General features: G+C 32.3%; 1 protein-coding gene and 2 long non-coding RNA genes across 3 annotated transcripts in view; 1 reads left to right on the top strand and 2 right to left on the bottom strand.

Moving 5' to 3' along the window:
- The first annotated feature begins 1,610 nt into the window (after positions 1–1,610).
- LOC128186603 (uncharacterized) lies at positions 1,611–5,560 on the top strand. Its single transcript, XR_008243964.1, has 3 exons — positions 1,611–2,059; positions 3,370–3,651; positions 4,372–5,560. It is a non-coding gene; the product is annotated as an uncharacterized LOC128186603 (long non-coding RNA).
- Positions 5,561–14,137: 8,577 nt separating this feature from the next.
- LOC128186970 (uncharacterized) lies at positions 14,138–15,267 on the bottom strand. Its single transcript, XR_008244014.1, has 2 exons — positions 14,780–15,267; positions 14,138–14,378 (listed from the first exon to the last, which is right to left on the bottom strand). It is a non-coding gene; the product is annotated as an uncharacterized LOC128186970 (long non-coding RNA).
- A 1,759-nt stretch (positions 15,268–17,026) lies between these two features.
- LOC128187479 (N-acetylglucosaminyl-phosphatidylinositol de-N-acetylase-like) overlaps positions 17,027–22,539 on the bottom strand; it is a 105,992-nt gene continuing 100,479 nt past the window's right edge. Inside the window, exon 7 of the mRNA XM_052857912.1 lies at positions 17,027–20,798. Within this exon, the coding sequence (XP_052713872.1) occupies positions 20,577–20,798 (222 nt within the window). The 3' untranslated portion in view covers positions 17,027–20,576. The remainder of the gene's footprint in view (positions 20,799–22,539) is intronic.

The raw sequence follows: 22,539 nt of genomic DNA, 5'->3' as shown, positions 1-22,539 counted from the left end.
AAAGTGTTCATATATTGATAAAACAATGCAAGAAAACGAACAGTTTTCGTACGATATTCCTGTTTCTCTTACAGCGGCGTTAACCCCATGACGTCACAGTTCATCTCGCGCCAAATTGGCTTGATTCAAAACTCGTTCAGGTGTGAAATCGGGTTTTCCCCAAATATCTCGAAAACTACTTATGCGATTGCTGTAAAATTTTCAGGATAATGTTTTTACACATAGATCTCCATTTTGTCAAAAATTGAACGGCACTGCAGGTACCCTTTAAATTTTCACAGAAAATTTACTACTGATATTAATTATATTGTTACTTTACTTGCCTCTGACTTTCTCTGAAACATGCTAACCGACCTCGGAAAATAAAGTATATCAATTCACGTCGAGATCGAGAGTCACCATTTTTACATGTAAACAAACTGCAACACTTCACTTTACGGGGCTGGTGATCGTGTATAAACGATTATAAGAGGCAAGTAAAGAGACGATATCTGTAGTAAATTGTTCGTGGAATTTTTTGGAATCAAATATTTGTACAGCATGTGTTCGGAAATGAGATTAATCAGTCTAAAAGTAGCGCAGTTTTTTGTGCGCCGTAAATTGCAGTTTTTTTACTATAGGAGGTCCCCCATCCGAACTTTTTCAGACCGGGAGCTACAGACCTGCAGCTAGGGGTTTGGATACTTAATAAACTAAAACGGCGTGTGATATCGAAATAATGCAATATCAGAAAAATATCTATTATCTAAGCTTTGATTTGATATTTGCAAAAAATTCTATAATTCATTCCTGTAGCTGTTATTTCAATTTTAACAACACATCCTCGGAGAAAAATAATACGTTCAACGTCTGTTGTCCTTGCTCTAATGATCCATCTAAAAGTTGTATGATGATGCATTCAAAAGTTGTACTGACGAAACGTTTAATTAAATAGTTCTGTTTTACAGGTTTAAATACTGACTTTCAGTGTATTTGACAAATTGCACGAAAAAACTATAGGGTTTCAATTATAAATTAAACGTTTCATACACCCTTATTTAATCACCGTATTGCTTGAACGACAACTTTATATTAAAAATAATTAAATGCTTTCTTTGGTGATTCATGGGGAATATGATGATGCCGACATTGCAGAAAAAATACATAACCCGCGTTAGTAGTTATGTATTTGTTTTTCTGCAATTATCACTACCTTCATAACCTGCATGAATCATTAAAGAAAGCATTCTACTGTTATTATCTACATCTTTCTTTTAACAAATTACTAAATTGATCGTAAAAAGTAAGAAAAACTAACTGTCCATAAGTGCGTTAGAGAAGAGAAACAACCAGAAGTCTTCTACAGGAATTCGAATCAGACATCAGCATGATTATCTCGTGCAGTCAGTGATGCTGAAGGTTTCGACCAATCGATAACTTAGGCGGAAGCGCCTATTGCAATTGCTTTCATGACCTTCTACGTCAAAGGTCAAATTCCTGCCCTTTTTCATGGTAGCTCTATCTGATGTTATTTAAACTAAGGGCATACAACTCTTTACCCCCCCCCCCCCCACTTTTCGACCCCCGTTTAAACATCGTTTTTGATAATAGAACTGTGGTATGTCTCAAATCTTTTACTTTGTTGTTTTTAATTATCTATTGAAACTGCCTTTAGCAAAGATAGCAGTTGGTAGAGCTATGAGTTTACGATTTTCATAGTACATGAACGAACGATAACTCTTGCGATGGTATGCGACATAAACGAAGGATAAGCACGGAGTCTGATGCCTGTAGATGAAATTGCGAGGGAAAAAATAGTTCAATTTGAAATTGCGTGTTTATGAGTACAAAAGGAAAAATTGATAGGGAAACAGGTACTGAATGCTTTTTTAAAAAACAACGGTGTGCATAAATCTATTTAAAAAAGATTATTAGAATGATACCATGCATATAAATTATTTGTAAACATACCAACTTTTCGCGTAGTAATATCAGACAATACTGCATATGCAGTGTAAAAATTTTGTCAACAAACCCACGTTGAGAACAACTGGTGACTGTCCATCTTCGACATAGTAAGGTAAGTTAGGTAACTAATGTGTTATTTCTCATTGTTTAAACGTTTGCCTCATCATTTTAGATTTTCGTGTTACAATAATGGTGATAACATTTTCTTGATCGAGGAGCTGGTACTTTCTTAATTCGAAATTCCTCTGACTATAATCCCCGCTTGTATATTGTGACGTGCGGAAGAAACAATGTCACAGTGTAAAAGTAAAAGCGGGGGTTAGAATCAGAGAAATCTCTGATAAGTACATAAATTTTATGAAAGAATTTATATTGTTTGTGTTAGACATTCATCGATAATTCTGAAATGTCGGTCTATAGTTATAGCTATAGTACAAGACGAGGCCTATATGATTTCTTTAAAGATTAAAATTTAGCACAATGGAATCGCATATAACGGAATTTTATAAGTTCATATGGTGATTTTATATTACGTTACGAACTGCACTGTATGATACAGGATTCATTCATTTTTTGCTTACAAAAAATTACAATATTCAGCTTGGTTTTAAAATGACTCATGAATAATGCAAATGGATTTTCTCTAAAATATATCTCAAATACAGCTTTTAAGTATTATACAAGATGCAATTAATTGGCTGATATCATAAATATTCCAGATAGGCTATTACAAAAATATTTAATTGAACATTTAAAAAGAATTAACATGATTTATCCTTTTACCTACCATATTTACTTGTGTGACGGTCAGACCGGTTCGAATACCGGCGCCAGATAGCTCAGTTGGTAGAGCACCTGACTGGGCCCGGGTTCGAAACCCGGTCTGGTCCGTCATTATTTCTCCCATCCCGTTACATTTGGTGCCGTGACCAACCCCTTGAACTGACAGGTGAACTCCTGCCAGGGGAAGAGCCTGGTGATCTTCGAGGGCGAAGATCATTAAGGGTGGAGGAATGTAATGGTCAGACCGGTTCGCATACCGGTGCCAGATAGCTCAGTTGGTAGAGCACCTGACTAGAGATTCAGGGGGCCTGGGTTCGAAACCCGGTCTGGTCCGTCATTATTTCTCCCATCCCGTTACACTTGTATCTCAGAATTACGTCATCATTTCTCTATAATGAAAGTGACTAAGATTTCCTATGGAAATTTTTCTACGTCATAATTTATGTGATAATTTTGATGACTGCATCCTTTTTTACAATTTTAAATTCATGAGAACTTTGACTATATACCGGTATATCTTTGATCTACCATGTTCATGATTAATTGCAATTCCAAAAAGACTCAATTATATACCTGACAATGATTATAGGTTATAACCTAACATATATCTATTTGTTCTATATGTATATGTTCTTTCAGATGAATGTCAAGAAACTGATTAACATTAACTGACAAGAGGAGACAATCAGAGCCCAACATCATTCTTCATTTCTGGTGAAGGGGAGAGTTGCTAAATTTGGGCGCACAGCAAAATTCAAGCAAAACAAAGAAAAAGACGGATGCTGTAAATGCGGTGTTGGCTTCCCAGTTCAGCACTTTTAAAGAGGGACAAACATTGCACATTTGCAACTTCTAAATGGAAAAAGGGCCTCTTAAATATGCTGGAATCCTCATCTTAATGGCCTTAACACCATTTTCAAGGTTAGTAAATGCACTGTACAACTAAATTTTATTACAATATTCCCGTGGTTTTCTTGTTTAAGTAATTTAACTAATTATACCCATGCTCGGAAGGAGAGGGGGTATATTGTTTTACCCTTGTGTGTCTGTTTGTCTATAACACAAATTTTGTCAAAGATATCTCAGCAACAATCGCAGATGCTTGAAATTTTAACTCAGTCTTTGTTAATTGGTAGGATTCATTTTTCAAAATATTTGATGTCAACTTCCCGTTACATGTAATGTTAACTATGCTTTTTTGTATACACATCAGAGCAGGAGTATCACTAGTGAGCATTAACTCACAGATATCTTGTAGTCATATCTTTAATAATGTAGTAAATATTCTTGTTCTAAATGCAATTATAAACTGAAGAATTTTGGAGGAAAAAAACCCTTTTATTTACAGTTCAATAACTTCGTTGTCCATTAATTATATATAATACATGTATATCGAAAAAACCTTACAAATATTGATAATCCACATCATGTGATCTTCTTATATATCTCATCCTTTATTTGCAAAATACATGTATACTTTTGAAAATAAGTTATTTAAGGTAAAACGCACATAAATTCAAAAATGTTTTATTGATTTATTTCATTTTTAAATCCATGTTTTCTTTATTGGGGGTCAAGTATTTTGTAATGAAATATTGCTTGATAAGATATCCATTGTTCATTTTCATCAACACATTTTAGAATATCCTGCTGAAAAAGACAGCTGCCATTGGTATAATGGATGCAAGACAACACTAGTGTATTGAAATTGTTGTTACCACAAATGGCACACACCAGGGTTACGTGCTTTCCAAAAACACATTTACGGCATGCAGCTATGAAGGGATTCTTTGGAAGTCTATGTTCTGTAATGGGGAAGTTCTCTTGAAGATTCCATTAGTATTAAAATAAAATCTTAAAAGTTAAAAGTTCAAATGTCTTCAGTACTAGAGACCTGTGATTTGACAGTACAACATCGATCAATTGTAAAGGACACATAATTTGTACACTATTGAATATCAATCTATAGTTATCCATAAATTACTTGGCTTTTACATTGTACATGTATTGTAATTCTCAACATTTGCATATATGTTTGATCTTTGTTAAATATATGTATGGTGTACAGTACAGTAAGTAGATGCATTCTTTCTAAGTTTTAAACATTTGTCAACAAAATGTATGAACTGCAATCTGAGGATCATTTAGAGGTCTGCAATTCTCCACATATAAAATGACTTTAAAATCAACCTGTTACTGTTAAACTTGAGAATATGTTAAGAAAACTTCAAAATCTCTTTATTGACTACACATTGTCCATATATTTTGTGTATCATTCTATAAAGCTGATTTCTCAATGGCTTTTGCTTCTCAAGTGAGCAAAGTGACACACAGATAACTTGATTGTGTACAATACTGTAATCAAGTGATGTACAAATGTAACTTCTGTATATTGGTGAAACATTATTGTAAGAATAAAATACTGCAGTCTCAGAAGTTCAGTTCACTTAATTCTAATACTATAATATTCTTTCATCATTTTGATGTCAAAATGACTATTTTTGATAAATTGGCATAATAAATGAAAATGTATTCCTGTAATTTCAGCTTGCATATAAATATCAATTGTTATACGAATGTACTTCACAAAATAGATGTTTTGATGTTTAAATTGCTTTTCTCATCTAATCTTTATTTAAGGCATAATCTGGACTAATCTGGTGCAGTAACTGAGTATTTCCACATTTACTACATGTATATACCTTAATTGACACATTAGAATAGTGTTTTCTGTTATCAAACAAATTCTTAAAAAGAAAATAGTTATAACACTATTACATTGACAACTTGCAATCATGCTTCCGCCTATCAGTACTTTCAGTACTTTGATTAATTAGTAAAAATAAAGTCAACATGGAATTTCCGGTAATTTCTAAAAATTATAATTTTCATAAAGGATGAAATCCCATCCCATAATTCTCACGAGCGTCCCTTTATGAACAATTTGGAGTTGAACTGCATGTTTGCATATGAATTTAAAGTTAATCAATAATCTTAACATTTCATGTCGTAGAAAGAATGGGCTATATAATTATTACAAACAAAATGAAATTCTGCCCCCTCCCCTCAACGGTTGCCGGGTTTAGATTTGCGTTTGTGTGCCAACATCACCGTGTGCACGTATTTAGAGAAGGGGAGGGAGTGAGGGGTCCAGACCCTCCCCCTTGAACATTTAACACCCCCCCCCCCCCTCCACACACACACACTACTCATGAATAAATAAACATCAGAATATTTTGACAACAACGAAAGCCTGTATATGTACCAGTACCAGTAGTTGCAACAAAGAAGATTGTAAACATGCAGTGCAAAAAAAAATGACATAATTATATTGCGCAATGATTTTCAATGCAGAACTGCCAGGACAGAAGATAATATGTTTTACGGTGCGACCGTTGGGGCGAGCACAGCATGTGATCAAACAATGAATTATAATAAATTAATAAAATAAAATTAACAACGTGAAATTTGAATGCCAAAAAATAAAACATACCTATTTTTCAGTAAATTTTCATTATTCATAGTTTATAAGATTTGTTATAATTTATTTATTTATATGTAGAACAATAGTTAAATCTCAGATACAATGTTGTTAAATAATAAAGATTTTAATATATAAATATTCATTGCACTGCATCTCCTCTTTTAAAGTGATTGTGATTATGATTGATTGATTGATCTCCCCCTTTTTTTTGCAGTAGACATTTTTTCTTAAACTTACATATAAAACTTGACTCATCATAGAGCTCCCCCCATGCTAAAAATTTTTTCATTTTTGTCAATTTATACATAGAAAATCGACTTACCATGGATTTGCCCCTCCACTTAAAAAAAAAAATTAATGTTTAATTTTATTTTTAATTTACGCTTAAAAATATTTGCTAATCATGTTAAAAGAACATGGTGTTGTCCCCCCCCCCCCCCCCCCCCCACCCCGCATGTAATAAATGGAAGTGAAAATAAAGAAACCATTGAACTGCTAAAGAGCTGAAGGATTAGAATTTTCATGATTTATTTTTCTTTTTGCTTGCAAAGATTTTTTGGATGAGGCTGCCATCCACCCACCCACCCCCTTTAAAAAAAGGCGCTGCTACGTATAACGTTACGTTTCAGGAAATTACCGTAATTATAGTGAATAAAATATTTGTGAGCATTCATCCAAATTAGTGCAATTTACAACTGTTTCCTGTATCTGAAGAAATGTCCTTATTCGTCAGCTGTTCTTTATCTTAGCCTTTGCAAGATTTTAAGAGGATTTTGGTCATTTCAGCAGATTTACAATAACTTCAATTAGAGTAATTTCCCCTTATCAGTGCTTATTGTGACGTCAAAGCTGACGTTGGTTAAGTGTCGTCTTACTCTTTTAAACTCCCCTGAGAAATAAAAGTATGCGAAGTATACTGTTTTATTTACTTAAAAAGCATGATGTTCTTAAAATTACACATCTTATAAGCTTTTCAAAGGTTTTACTTTGATTCTCGGGAGAACGGGATGTTGGAACGTGAGGTTGGAAACCATTGGTACTATGAATTGTGGGTCAAAATTTACTGACTCCGGAAAAATATATCGGATCAATGTGTAAACGTTTGTGACGTCACACGATTATTTTTGATTGAAAGTGTACTGAGGTGAACTTTAGAGGTAACATTGACTGTATGTCGCTTACATCGTTATTGTTTTGTCTTGCTGATTCTCGTGAGAGTGTGAAGTGATAAAAATTGCCATGATTACAGGGAACTACTGGGACGATTAAAACGATGCATTACTGGTCCGATTTACTGACGCCAAAAAAATCCGTTGAATGAATGTGCAACTATAGTCCGAATTTTCTATTCACACACGCCTTGCCGATAGAGCTCGCTTCGCGCCGGCGCTGCGCGCCGGCGAGCTGCGCTCGCTATAATTACTGATTTAAAGTGGTATAAATTACATATGTCGGTATTTATGTGGAGAAAAATGTGTTAATATGTTTTACGGTGCTACCGTTCTGGCGAGCGCAGCAAGAATTATACACATACCTTGCATCATTGTCAACTTATAGTTTTATTTAGGTATCAACGAACGTCAAAGAATTTTTGAGAGAGTATATTGCTCTACAATAAGTATGCCAAATGTACTAATTTTAATGGTTATGATACATACAGCGCAACCCACTTCCCAGAGAGAGAGAGAGAGAGAGAGAGAGAGAGAGAGAGAGAGAGAGAGAGAGAGAGAGAGAGAGAGAGAGAGAGAGAGAGAGAGAGAGAGAGACCGGTACCTGTTTGTAGGTGTGTAATTTCCCACTTTTAAATTTAATGGTCCGACTATATCCCATATCTACATAATTTTTTTAACTGTTTATTTTTTTATTTTATTCCTTTTTGATTTATTTCAAAATGTCCTATTGTTTATTTCCTCCCTACTTATTCATGCACAATTAGCTTAAAAATGGATCGATATGACAGTAAAGTATGGCTCTTGCTAATATATATACATAAAATCTCTTTATTAAAAAAAATTAAAAACAAATCATACGTCAATGAGGCAGGTATCGCAGTCTGTACTGAAATAGCTAGTACACGCATTACAGATGTTTGATCCACCTCTAAATTTATCGCGGGAAATATAGCGCGAGTGCACTGTGACGTCATCCATGACTTTGTTCGTCTTTGTTTACGTTTCTCGACTCATTACGGAGGTATGGAAGCATGTAACAATTCTTTTGAGTCTCGCCAAAGCATATGCGGTACTCAAAACGAGTCTTCAAACTTTAAGTCACTGTAAATTACGAGTTAAAAGTCGGCCATTTTTGGCATAGCACCACGGGTGAAAACATTAGAGAGCATTATGGGACGTAGACAAAAAATTTTGTTTGATGAACTGTAGGTTTAGCTCGTTCTTTTTCCCGCGCACACTGGTTCTTAGAGCTCGCTTCGCTCGCCGGCGCTGCGCGCCGGCGAGCTGCGCTCGCTATAATCAAAACTCTTTCACGGTGACGGTTTAAAATTTTACAATACATGCATTTCGCAAAAAAAATTCGGATTTTAAATAGTCCCAGCAGGATTTGAACTCTCTACTTACAGACACGTAGTTAACATATTGTGCTTCACTGTTAAAGGTCATATGAAACGATTTTTAACACTATGATTTTCTTTCATGAATATAAAGCTTGGTATAAACAAATGTTAAAATACATGATGTAAGATTTTTTTGCCTTTGCATTACTGAGAAATAACCGTGAAAACTGAGCACCTGAAAAAATTCTTGCCCGCTTATCGTTCTTGATTTTGTGGATTTATGACGTCACAAAGACCCACCGATGTAAACAATGCATTAAAACTAGTGTAATTTTACAGTAGTTTATCGATTAAATTTTAGTAATTTTTGCATATATGAACGTGTCTTTCTTTTCAAATGAGATCATTTGATTTCGTAGTAGCCTACAGATGACTTAGTTTTAATTGGTCGTTAATGAATAAATCTAATATCAGCTTCTCACAAAAGTAAAATCATGATGAAGATCCCGTACTGGAGTGGAAATTTAACGAAAGAAATGCTCCAACATTTACAGCTGATTAATGAATTATCCTTATCCTTTTGAAATAGAAACATCCTTTTCTTCTTCGGTACGTATAATGATTGAGCTACATTTAAAGGGAATTAAAGCATTTAAATTGATTTGATTTATTTTGTCACATAAAAAAATATATAAGGCAGGCCAATGAAAATGTTTGAGGCATTGTGTACATAGTTTGTATTTAAGAGCTGCTATAAAATGCCGCAAAATTATTCTTAAATTTTATTTCGAAATAATATAAATTTCTGACTTATTGATATATACATGTAGCAATATCTTTAGAAAATACTTTGTGTACACGTGTATTAACGTTTTATTAAATTAGATCGCAAAAATATGGCATTTAAGGATTTAGAAATGTATCGGTAAAATAAATCGGTTGTTTGATAAAAATAGTTGTGAACGAATGTGAAGATAATCAACAGATTTTATTAAGAACAAGCATCAATAATGATAAAAAAAAAAAACGAAAGAAAATATTGCGGAAGAAAGTGAGATAAAAGGGATCTGTGAGTAAACACCGCACATACACGTTTTAAAATCAAAACACCGCACATTCAAGTACACGTTTCAAAAACAAAACATTTGAAGAAATTTCTCTTGGACTAAAAATAATTAAATGGTAACATATTTGTGAATTTGAAAGTGAAACAAACAATATAATCGTGGAGCGAATGAGGCACAATGAGGCCTACAAGTTGTTTAGAAAAAAAATCTTAATGAATTGCATGAACGTGCAAATGGGAAAAAACGATCAGACTTATTTTTGAATTTGTCAATTTCATTAAAAAGATCAAAACAAAACATATAAATATGCTTATATTAAAATTATATTATACTTGCATGTGGATCTATGAAGAAAATCATTTATTCTCCCTGCAGTCTCGAAACTGAATATCATTATGTACACGCTATTACATGTAAATAAAAACGCACACGATTTCATTTCTTGAGAGAAAAAATACTGACGTGGTTGATTATTGTATAATTATACAAGTTTTTATATAAAATAGTATTTTTTTATATTTTAAAATGCTCCAAAATGACATGGATATTTGTATTCACAACATAGCTTTATAAGGCGATTGGGTCTTACTGACGTCATAAGCAAGGGAGGTAAGCCGCGTAAGTCAATGTTCCTTTTCCCGATTAAGTAATTTTGATCGACTGTGGCGCTCACATTTTGCATAAAATATCCAAAAAAACAATGTCAGTCTTATTAAATAGGCACTTATGAACTCATTCCCGTATATAACTCAATATGGTCAAGATATCGTTTCATATGACCTTTAAGAACCATTATTTGGGGGGGGGGAAATATTATATATATATATATATATATATATATATATATATATATATATATATATATATATATATATATATATAATTGTTTATTTTAATAGGGAGTACATCACAATATCTGCAGGTGCCCTTTTACCACCTTATAGCTGAAATGTGTGCTTTACATAGTTTTTTACCTAATAAAATGATGAAAGGGGTTTTAAAGAATAAAGTGATGAAAATACATGCATGATACAAATAACTGATATATTAAAAAAATATTAATATTAAATGCTTATTTTCCAACTCCTTCCCCTCCCAATCAAATCTGGTTCTCAAGATACAGAGTCTTCTTAAATTCTTACAAGTGTACAATAGCAAATTTTAAATCATTTCTTGATTGGTATTTTTCTCTAGACATGCTGTCCAGTTCAGGAAATCCAGAGTGTCTTCAAGGGGGCATAACTTATTTACCATTTGATGCGCAATGACACAAAGAATTAGAAATATGGTTTAGGGATGGGGATTTCAAAAGTTATCAAAATATATCATCAAAGACAGTTGAGCAGGATTTTAATAGATCATTCGACAATTAAAAAGAGTGTAAATGTAAGGTTCTTTTTTATTTAAAGCATAGATACGTAAAAGCAAAGTTTTTTTTCATTTTAAGAAAAACATCATTTTATTTACAGTTTAAGGAGGGATACATGCGGGGGGGGGGGGGGGGGGGGGGGCAGTTTTGTGAGTTTGCCGGGGGGAGGGGGGGGGGGGGGGGGGTCCGAGGCATATGATTGGCAATTTCATAATATTATTTAGAGAAATTCGAATTCTGGAGGGGGATCTGGACCCCCCTGACTACTCTCTAGATCCGCGCTTGAGATAATAGTAAATTTTTGGCTACTATTTTACTATCAGGATTAAATTTAATTTTTCAAAACCTTATTGCACATCTATAGGACAGTCTCTATCATATCCCAAGATATGTGTCTCTGCATTAAATCATAAGAGGAGATCTGGGATCTAGGTTTTTTAGGAGTGATAAACGTTAATTTTCTGCTATTATTTGACTCCCTGGATCCCTGTACTAAACAAAGAAATTCTGAAACCTGGTCACACTTTAAATTGATACTCCTAATCATATTCTAGAAGATCATTTGGCTACTTCAAAAAATGTTGAAGTTTTTGAAACAAGATTTTTTTGCAAAAAACCCAAAAACAAAACAACAACAAAAAAACAATAAAAAAACGTCATTTTTCAACTACCAAATGACCCCCAGGACAAAATTGAATTTCCGAAACCTTATTGCGCATCTATAGGACACCCCAAAACATATTCCAAGAGATGATTTGTCTATTGTTAAAAATGTAGGAGGAGTTGAGGAAGAATTTTTTACCAATTATTTGACCCCCAGGACTACCAGAGAATTTTGATATATTGATGCGGCAGTTGCACAGTTTACCTCAACATTTATGTCATATATATCATCATTAGGAGAGGAAGATGTAAGTTGTAAGATTTTGTTTCCAATCCTTTTGTGTAATTTACACAATATATTTAAATCAAATCAATCAAACTATATAAGGACGAACTAAAAGTAACCATCCTTTATTCAAATGTATCTGTATTCATCTTCTGCATGATGAAACGCTAAATACGGTTACCTTACAGTGTAGGATATCAAAAAATTTGATATTGATGAATTATAATAATTCAAAGGAAATAAATTTTATTTATTTAAATGGTTCTTTTACAAATTTACGTGCATGCACCTTTAAACATTGTTTTTTTTTTCATTTATGTTGACTTACATTTTTTTGAATGTTTTTGTATTTGTGGCTAAAGCAATATATATATATATATATATATATATATATATATATATATATATATATATATATATATATATATATATATATATATATGTGTGTGTGTGTGTGTGTGTGTGTGTGTGTGTTCATTTTTGCATTGTAAAATTCTATGAATTAAGGTGACTCTATACACCACTTTTTGATGACGCAGTACGCAAAAAAGTAAATCTGGAAACATGCATTTCCGGTACTGGCTGATTTAAACTGAGGTGAATTGTATGGGAACCGCTATTTTGAAAAATTTGTTAAATGGATAGATTTAATTTGATAATTGGAAAATTCATTACTTACAAGTAATGTGGTATGTGACACCTTCACGTTGTGTGGTATTATTTATCGAAATAAACAATAAAATCAAGTATAAATTTTTAAAGAGTTTCTCGATATGTTACACCGTAGCGCAGTGGGTTAGTGGGTTCACTACAAACCATTAGGTCATGAGTTCGATTCCCGTTGAGAACAATAAATTTTTTAACTTTTCAAAAATTTCTTAAACGAATTTTTTGGTTTAATACCGTGAAAGAAAATTCTCAACAGGTGAAAATATTTCAATTATAATATACTTTAATGCACATTAATATCGACACCTAACGGGGATGAGAGGGTTGCTTTGAATTTCTCTCAGGTTGGGATACATAAATCCTATTAGCCTAGTCAATGTTCCCCTTTATTTATTTGACTTAGTTTTGCACTAAAGCGAATATATTCACTTATACAGGGCAAAGTCTATAATGAAATATGCATGTATTTATCATTCCAACATTATATTTAGGAAATTTTCTTCAACTCAGAAAGGAAAAGTCCCCAAGGTGTTTGGGCCTTGGGACTTAGGAACGATAACCCTTACATGAGGAACTTTCATACCAAATAAAATTTGAAATATTTTTTGTGTTTATTTGCAATTGTTTTCATTCAATTTTTTATTTCACATTTATTAAAATACATTTTCTTATAACATCAAGCAACTTTTTCAGATGATTTGTCAACAGAGTAAGAAAATATGAAAAAATATGTTTTGGGGAAATACTAAAAAAAAATTGCAATAATAACATTTTTGAATGTTAAGAAGTGTTATATTTTTTTTATGTGTCCGAAGGAAATATCCATCATATGACAAAATAATTTCTCTCAATTTGTTGATAGCTGTCTTTTTAAAAAATATTTTACAAAAACACGAAAAAACATTAAAATATTCTTTAAAAATACCTATAGTATCCCTATCGTCATTTTAATATTTGATAAGTATATGTTTTGTGGTCTTCTATTGAAAATTGGAATAAACTGTGGGTGTATAGAGCCACCTTAACTGGCTAATAAAATAAACTATTTATTTTGACAACATGCACTTGACATTACAGTGACCACAGGTCCATAAAAATATTTCTTTTTACATTCAGATTATTTCCTGTTTAATACTAACGTTATAAAATGATCTTCAATTTAAAAATATCTCTACTGTTATGTAAGGTGCCTGTGCACAGATGCGTGAACGGTTGGGTGAACATTTACTACGACTTGCTATTATCGATAAAATGTACGGAACCTTCAAAGCACTAAAATTCGGCATTCCGTATATACGAGTAATTGTTTTTGTAATGCTGTACTTTTTTAATCTGGCAAATAAATAAGTATGTTATGTCCAAGTTTACAATCATACACTAAAAGCCCATTCAATTTAGATAAAAATTACAACACAAAAAGATTTTACATTTTATTCTATTGAAAGCTGCATGTAACACGTAGCAAAGCTAAGTGCTTTCTTCGTCGGAACTAACTGCTTATTTTGTTTGAGTTTATAATAAAACCGTTAATGTAAACAAATTTCACATTTATCAGGGGTGAAGTTGGTATAGCCTCAACATCATATAGACTTCTTGATTAGAAATGAAAACTCGTTTTCTTGAATTTACTTTCCAAACAATCGTTTGTTGATCTTCATCTGAAATATACAGAATGATTTAATATCTTATAACGCTTCACCGGTAAATAAATATCAAATGTCAGAAATTGGTAATTTCACAAAATAGAATAGAATTTTTAATTTAAAAAAATCAGAGGTATCAGTATCAAAGGTAATGCCGCTGTAATGTACATAGAAATTTATTTAACATATTCAATTCAATAAAGTTTCACCATGTAAGAATTGTTTTTGACCCCCCCCCCCTTAAAATCCATTTGAAGAAACGCACTGTGAATCGAACACGCGTGCTGTTATTCGAAGCGCTCCAGCAGTTCTACAGGTAAATGAGAAGGTTTATTTAGAAATTTTGTTAATGTTTTATTAATATTTTGGAAAGCTGTATATGTTATCTTTCTTATTGAATGCTATAAAGAACTTACCATCCGATATATCTGGTAAACTGTCCATGTCTGTCGCCATGCTCTACACGCTTTAGAATGACAATGAAAATGGCCATGTGAGGGTTCGTCACAATTCATTGGGTCGAGAGTATGGTGGACAAATTTTCCACATAACGATCATGTTTCGATGTGCTACATCTATCTTCATGAATATCTGCCTCGGTTTATCAAATTGTAATGTTATTTCTTTTTAATAAAGTGTTTTCTTCTATTTTAAAAGAAATCATAGTAGAGACGAGGAAAACTGTCATGGCTTCCGTTCCGGCGCTTACATTGCACCCGCCTGAGATTGCTAGACTACTAAAGAAATGTATCTCCATACTAATTTCAATGTTGATCCCACCACCTGATCCGCTTCTAGATGCGCGTCACCGTCTGTGTTCATCGGAACATGTGCTTTGGAGTGGAAGAGATGTTTTTAAATTGTTTTGTACACACGTGTATTCATTTTATGAAATAACTGGGGAAAGTCCTGATTCGTTCGTTGATATTGTAATGTATTTGAATTTCAGGGAGATGCAATCCCAGCACGTCACCTGCTTACGCCAAACAACAGAGCACTGCTCTTTTTGATTTTGATATGCTATCATCTTTATTTTACATTAGCGTAACAACGGTGAAAGAGGAGCTATCATCTCTTATCGAGTTATTTCAAGTATATTGTTATCAATTTGTATCTTGGCCAACTGTAAACGAATGGAGGCAAATGCTAAATGTTTGGCAAAAATTGCCATCTGCAGTAGGTGCAATAGAGGGAACATCTTTTGTAATACACAGGCCGAAGACAGAGCTCCAAGAACTTTATTATTCAGGTTATAGACATTTTCATGCAATTCATGCAGAGATTATAGTTGACAATTTGGGTAAAATACGGTATATTAGATGTGAATTTCCAGGTCATCAAAATGATGCCCAGCAGTACTCCCTTCTACCAAATATTGCCAGAAGAGAACTTCCCTTTCCTGAGGAGTGCGTTTTACTTGCCGATAAAATTCACCCAAACCGTTACCCCATTGTAACTCCGTTCACTTCACAGCAAATAAATACAAAAACACCACAGGTTAGACGAAAATACAGAAAATTAAATAGAATTATATCATCACACAGATCAATTGTAGAAAGATCAATTGCAAAACTGAAAGTCTAATAAACTCTGAACAGTGTTTGGGGACATTCGAGATCCATACTGTCTACTGTTGTGGAAATAGAAAAGAGCAGTATTAATTATATCATGAATAAAACAATACATGTATATTGTTCTTTTTCATTTGTTTTATTTGTTGGGGAGGGGGTGGATGGGGGGCGGCAGTTACTTTTTATATGTGTGCAAAATACTTACGGTACTAGTATATTAAGCTGTCATAAAATCTAAATGACCCATTTCATATATATATATATATATACCTAGAGTAAGATAATAATTTATACGGTTGTTTTTTTCTGTCATAACAACGAGCGCAAGGTGAGATGTAAACGCCATGTATTTCGTAATTTATATTTACTACCACCCGGTAAATCCAAAATTTACAGCATGACACTATACCCTTTTAGTGATAAATGCGTTCCATACTGACAAATCGTTGTCGCTATTTAGTAAGTGTTCACCCATCCGAAAATGTCCAGTATTATGGCAGTAGTCGGAGATAAAAGGGAAATAATGTGTATTTATAAATTCATGTCATCTTTAAGACAAGTGTCATGTTGTAAATTTTGAATTTACTGGGTGGGTGTAAATACAAAATTTACAACATGACAAATACAAAATTTACAACATGACAACAGTTGTCATGTTGTAAATTTTGTATTTACACCCACCCAGTAAATTCAAAATTTACAACATGACACAAGTGAAAAGCTGTCAATGTGACAGCAAACCGGGTTTTCTTTTATGTGAACTGTATCCATAATCCATGTCAACCCATATCCAGTGAAATGGAGTACCTTATATGCAACATTTTGCCAAAAAATGACTAAGTTCAAAAGCTAGTATTTTTTCACATATAATCAGAAATCAAAATCCTAGCAATATGCACACCTCTGATATATGTACAATTGATCTGCAAAAGAACAACTTCCTATCTTAAAAACTGTAGGAGGAGTTATCCGTACAATGAGGGTACCCTATATGCAATATTTTGCCACAAAATGACTAAGTTGTAGCATTGCACCGTTAATACCGGTAATATCCGGGCCGAGTCAGTTGATACTAAAGCATAATATCCACGCTTTAAAAGTTGAACTATTTATTGATAAATACCTACAACAACATGCAAATGTAAATATTCAAAAATGTTTGCTATAGTATACTATATACAATACTATACTTTCATAAAATATCTCTAATAAAAATGATATTTTTCCATCATTATCTTCCATGACCCTTTTTGTTTATGCTGAGTGTATTATTAAATAGCATGTAATTCATTGCTAAATAAATAAACATAATGATACAAAGAACTTCACTTATGATAATAAAAAATCAACTTTTGCCTTTTTGAAAAATAATATAATCTGGTATGTTTGTATTACCCCCTTTTCCAAATAAATATCAAATTAGACATCATTGAAATGGTGACCATTCCCGCTTAAATAATGGAAAGTAGGATAAAAACATTTCAGAGGGTTTTGCTTTGACGTTGACATATAACTTAAAAGAAATTTTCCAGTTGGCATAAAACTTTAAGTCATACTAATTATCCCTTACCAACATACATTTTAGGGTGTAATCTGAGCAGATTAAGCCAGTGGGAAATACTTTATGGACTAAAACTTTATTTTCATTCAGATATGACATTCACATTTGACCTTGAAACTTGGTCCAAAATCGTAAAATCTTTTTATGTAAAGTATGAGCTAGATAGGGCTACGTGGGAGAATAAATATGCTCTGAAAAAAAATTGTGAAGTCAAATATGACCTAGACCTTTGACTAAAGGCACTCTGTACGTAAAGTACAATGTATGAGCAATATTGGACCAAGGGGAGAGAATGTATGATCTGAACATGTTTTTCACATAATTCTGCTATGACCTTAACCTTAAACTTAGAAACTTGGTTCAAGGTCACTGCACACCCTTTACCCAAAGGTGCTCTAGATATGTTGATGAAGTATGAGCCAGATTGGGCCAATGGGACGATCTGCCCCGAAAAAGTTATCTCTGGCAGACAGATGGATGGAAGGACAGACTGATCACTATAAGGTATCCATCGAGCGGGACCCTTATAATTAGCTATACTCTGTCCCGAGTTTTTGCTTCCACCACATTTTGCTTGATATTTCGATAATAATAAATACCTTTGTGCTAAAACTAAGTTCATCCACTGATATGAATCAAAGTACTGAAGAACTGACGGGAGTTGATTTTGTCGATGTTTATTTATTTTAAAATCAATTATGATATTTTTCATGACAAGTACATGTAGTTTCTAATTTGAATTACGCACATTTTTATAACATGAATTTTTGGACTTTTTCGACAAGAATGTCGAGAAACCACCATATGAATCATGTTAAATAATATTTAAAGATAATATTAATTCAATCAAACTATGTATCAGTAGTAGAAATATTTCTCGAAAATTGTATGGATCCAAGCAATATTGAACTCTAGTCTCGTTCAACCAAACGCTCGGCTGACACCGTAAATCTCCGACAAGGATTTACGGAGACAGCCGAGCGTCCAGTTGAACGAGACTATATTGAACTCTGGCGTAGGAATACATACAACTACAAAAAATATTTAAAGTGTCTGTAACATTTAAAATCTGACTATTTTCAAGGTTTTTATAAATAAGTTTCCTTGAAAAACAATGCTTATGCATACATTACATCGAATTCATCAATTAATTTCAAGAACTAAGTCTTGTCAGCAGCAATGATTTGTGCTGAGGTCCAAACACTGTTTCACTTTCGGTTTGTCTGAGTAACTGCATAGGAGAGTTTATTAAAATCAGCTCCCAAAAATGACCAGATTTTCTGTTTTGAAACGGCCCCTCTACAATTTCAGGTTTCAATACACATCCAAAAAATAGAAAGTCTACGGGGATTTTGCATTTCATCAGCCATTAATAAGTCCGGATGATTACGTTAAAAAATTGCGCGAGGTATCCCGAGTACTTCCGAATGGAGAAAAAATGTAAACATTTCCCATTATAAATCTCCGTAAGAAATTTGTTTTCGTTCCTGTGAACTTTTATTAGTGAAAAATGATCATTGTTCAATAAAGATTTCTTGACATATTCCCTTTTATCGATTTCAATTGTATTTCTTTCACAGGTATGTGTATTTTTATTCAAAATCATCAAAAAATGATGGAAGCAATAACTTGGGACAGACCACAGAATATGTGGCCTTATTTTATACAACTTAAAATACTGGTACCAGTATTAAGCTAGGGGGCTTATTAAATTTAATTTCATTTTTTGTTGGTGGCGTAAGTTGAGAATGAGAAAAATAAATAAAATAATGAAAGCTTAAAAAAGGTTTTAAAAACAAAACCTGCCATTATACATGTATAAAGTAAAAAAAAACCCATAATATCTCAAATATACAATAGCACAAACACACAAATCAACAATACAATAATATACCTAGAATTCATGCAATAAAGTATAAATACAGTTTTATGTAATTTTAAAATTGAAAGTTTCACATAATTAAAGAATTTTGTTTATATTGTACATGTGTAAAAAAAATTTCATTCTATGTTTGCATTATATTCTTAAACAATCTCTATGAATGCATGTAAATGTTGCTCATTATGGAAAACATATTGCCAGTCTCAATGTGGGTCAATTCATTGAAAGGACAAGAATGTGCAAGACATGCTAAAATCCCCTGCATCCAGGATGTTGAAACTACAAACATTCACAACTTATAGAGAAATTTTACATTTGAGGGTGCTTGATAGTACAAGAATAAACATTATAATTACATGTACATGTATTTGGTTGTTATCTGAAGCATATTTATTACTTTGCAATTTAATCCCATTATATTAAAAAATAAATTTAAGGACACACGAGATGTTCCTCAATTTTATATAATTTTCCATGATATTTTATTTCTTATTAACATTTAAACCTGTTAATTCCCAAAAATTCAGGGTTCATTACCAGGCTCTTTTCGGAGTTAGAATATTTCGATTTTTTTTAAAATAGCATGCAAAATGCATTTGAATGCTTATAAATAAAGCCATTCTATACATTTTCAATTGAACACTTTTTATCTAAATAAAAAAAGAATCATATAACATAAAATATAATTATAAAATTACTAAGTGGAAATCTTCACAATGTGGAGATAAGAAAAAATGGAAGATAGGTCGTGTCTGACCTTAAAGTTAAGAAAATAATGACCACTTTATGAAAACTGCTTCTGCTCTGATAAGATTAGATGAGATTTGTTCACAAAATTATGAATGAGAACAAGAAAATTTCTGTGGTGAGTTGGCTCTGTTAATGTGAAACTGCCATGGGCTTAAAAAATTAAGTTATCCCTAAAAAAGGGAGAAAGAAAAAACACAAACTACAAGTAAAATGTGGCAAAGAAATCATTCAACTAAATATGTGAGAAGAAAGTACTATTGTAATAATTCACATGTAAACTGACTATTTTTGCATCATTATTATATTTTATTAAAAAAAGATATTTACAACACAAAGATGATATCTTCCAATAATTTTAATCTTTGATGTGCGTTATTTAAAATAAATAATCACACAAAAGGTATAAAATCAGGGAATTTACAAAAATTTTAATCTGTTGCTATTGAAATTTACTCTACTCTAGAACTTCCTTTTCCTCTACGCATTTTGCTTCTCCTGTCTGCAACTTTCAACTTATTGGGCAAATTCTGTTCCTCTTCATCGTCTGTGCTTGACATGCTGATGTCCTGAGGAAGAATTTCCTCTAGAGTGTTTATCAGCATGTATCTAGAGAATACAATGTAGAGAGCCCTGAACCACACAAACTGGCTCCAGTGATTCAGCATGGCCCACTAAAATCATCATAATAAAAGATCAAGATGGTAGTACTATTATTAAGGTAAAACATAGATAATCACAGATCACAAAGCTCACCGAGATGAGGCATCACCTTTGTGAGGCATCACCTGTATGAGACCATCTTTATCATATTACTAGCATATGAAAATCATAGTAAATAATCTTGGATATTCATGGATACTGTTTTGACACAATATCGTATATCATATGTTAAAAAATTGCATTATAATCATATGTTCATTTAATACGGTATTATAAGATACATTATTTATCAATACAATAAAATAAAATATTGCACCTTATGATACTTTAATACAATAAATATCAAATAATACAATTAAATATTATAATAAATAATGATGCAATATGATATTGTAAGACATATTATGTTGTTATACTTTCATGTTAAATACTGAAATCTGATTGGTTAAGACGCAGTTAATAATATTTACTATTACCCTCAGCGTTAACAATGCACTTGGCAACGGGTAACATTAAAAAATGTTACATGCGCGAAAATTATGCGCGTACGGTTCGCTGTAGAATTCACGTTATTCCTATATAAAAGCAGTAAAATATTCTTAAAAATTTTAAAAAAGACATTCAGTAAAACAAAATAAATAGTGCCTGTTTGGGAGGATAACAGTTGAAATTGACACCCCTCGAAAACTATTGTCAACCTCCGCTTCGCGTCGGTTGACAATGGTTTTCTCGGGGTGTCAATTTCAACTGTTACCCTCCCAAACAGGCACTATTTATATAATATTATATCGTGTTATACATTACTGTATTTGATCACATAACACAATATTATAAAGTAACTATATAATATATGATACAATAAAGAATTATATGACATATTATCATATCACATAAAACATCTCAGTATTGTAACATATGATATTACATTGTAAAATATAGTATGATATTGTATTTTATGATATTGTATCATATTTGATACATAATATACTATTGTATCATATGATACAATATTATTTGATACAACATTGTATCATATCATATGATACAATATCATGTAATATAGTAATAAATTATATAATCAATATCATATTATACAGCATCATATCATTTGATAAAATATGATATATATTACAATATTGTATCAAAATATAAAATACTATACATAATAATATCATGATACAAAATCATATCACAATGTACAAAAATTTGATATAATATCATATAACTATTTACATTTTTTTATTTGATATAATGTTGTATCATATAAAACAATACTGTTTCATATCATATAATACTATATCATAGGAGTCATGTTATATCATACAACAACAAACACATCTATCAAGCAGGATTGAGTTATGTAGGAGATTTTTTAGCATCCTTGTTAATGAAGATTAGGCTCTGCATTTCAATTCATTTATATTATAGTTAAATCAACTATGTAAGTTTGAAATAGTACTAATATCTATTAAACATATGACCTGTTCCAAAAAAACTAAACCTCCTCCAGCATCCGAAACCTATTATCATCAGTATCATAAGACACATCATCCATGCAAGATGGGTGAAGTTAGGACCAATAATTACTAAGATATAATCATCAGAGGGCACCTGCTCCAAAAAACTTAAACCAGCTCTTAAAACATTAACCTCCTCTAGCATCTAAATCCAAATGCTCAAATTCAGCATTCATGCCTGTCAGGTGCATCAGTATCATTTGACGCACCATCCATGCAAGTTTGGTGAAGTTAA

Source organism: Crassostrea angulata, chromosome 6 (assembly GCF_025612915.1).
Source record: "Crassostrea angulata isolate pt1a10 chromosome 6, ASM2561291v2, whole genome shotgun sequence".
Taxonomy (NCBI): Eukaryota; Metazoa; Mollusca; class Bivalvia; order Ostreida; family Ostreidae; genus Magallana; species Magallana angulata.
Note: the sequence above shows the minus strand (reverse complement) of the source record. Positions and strands in the feature narration are given on the sequence as shown.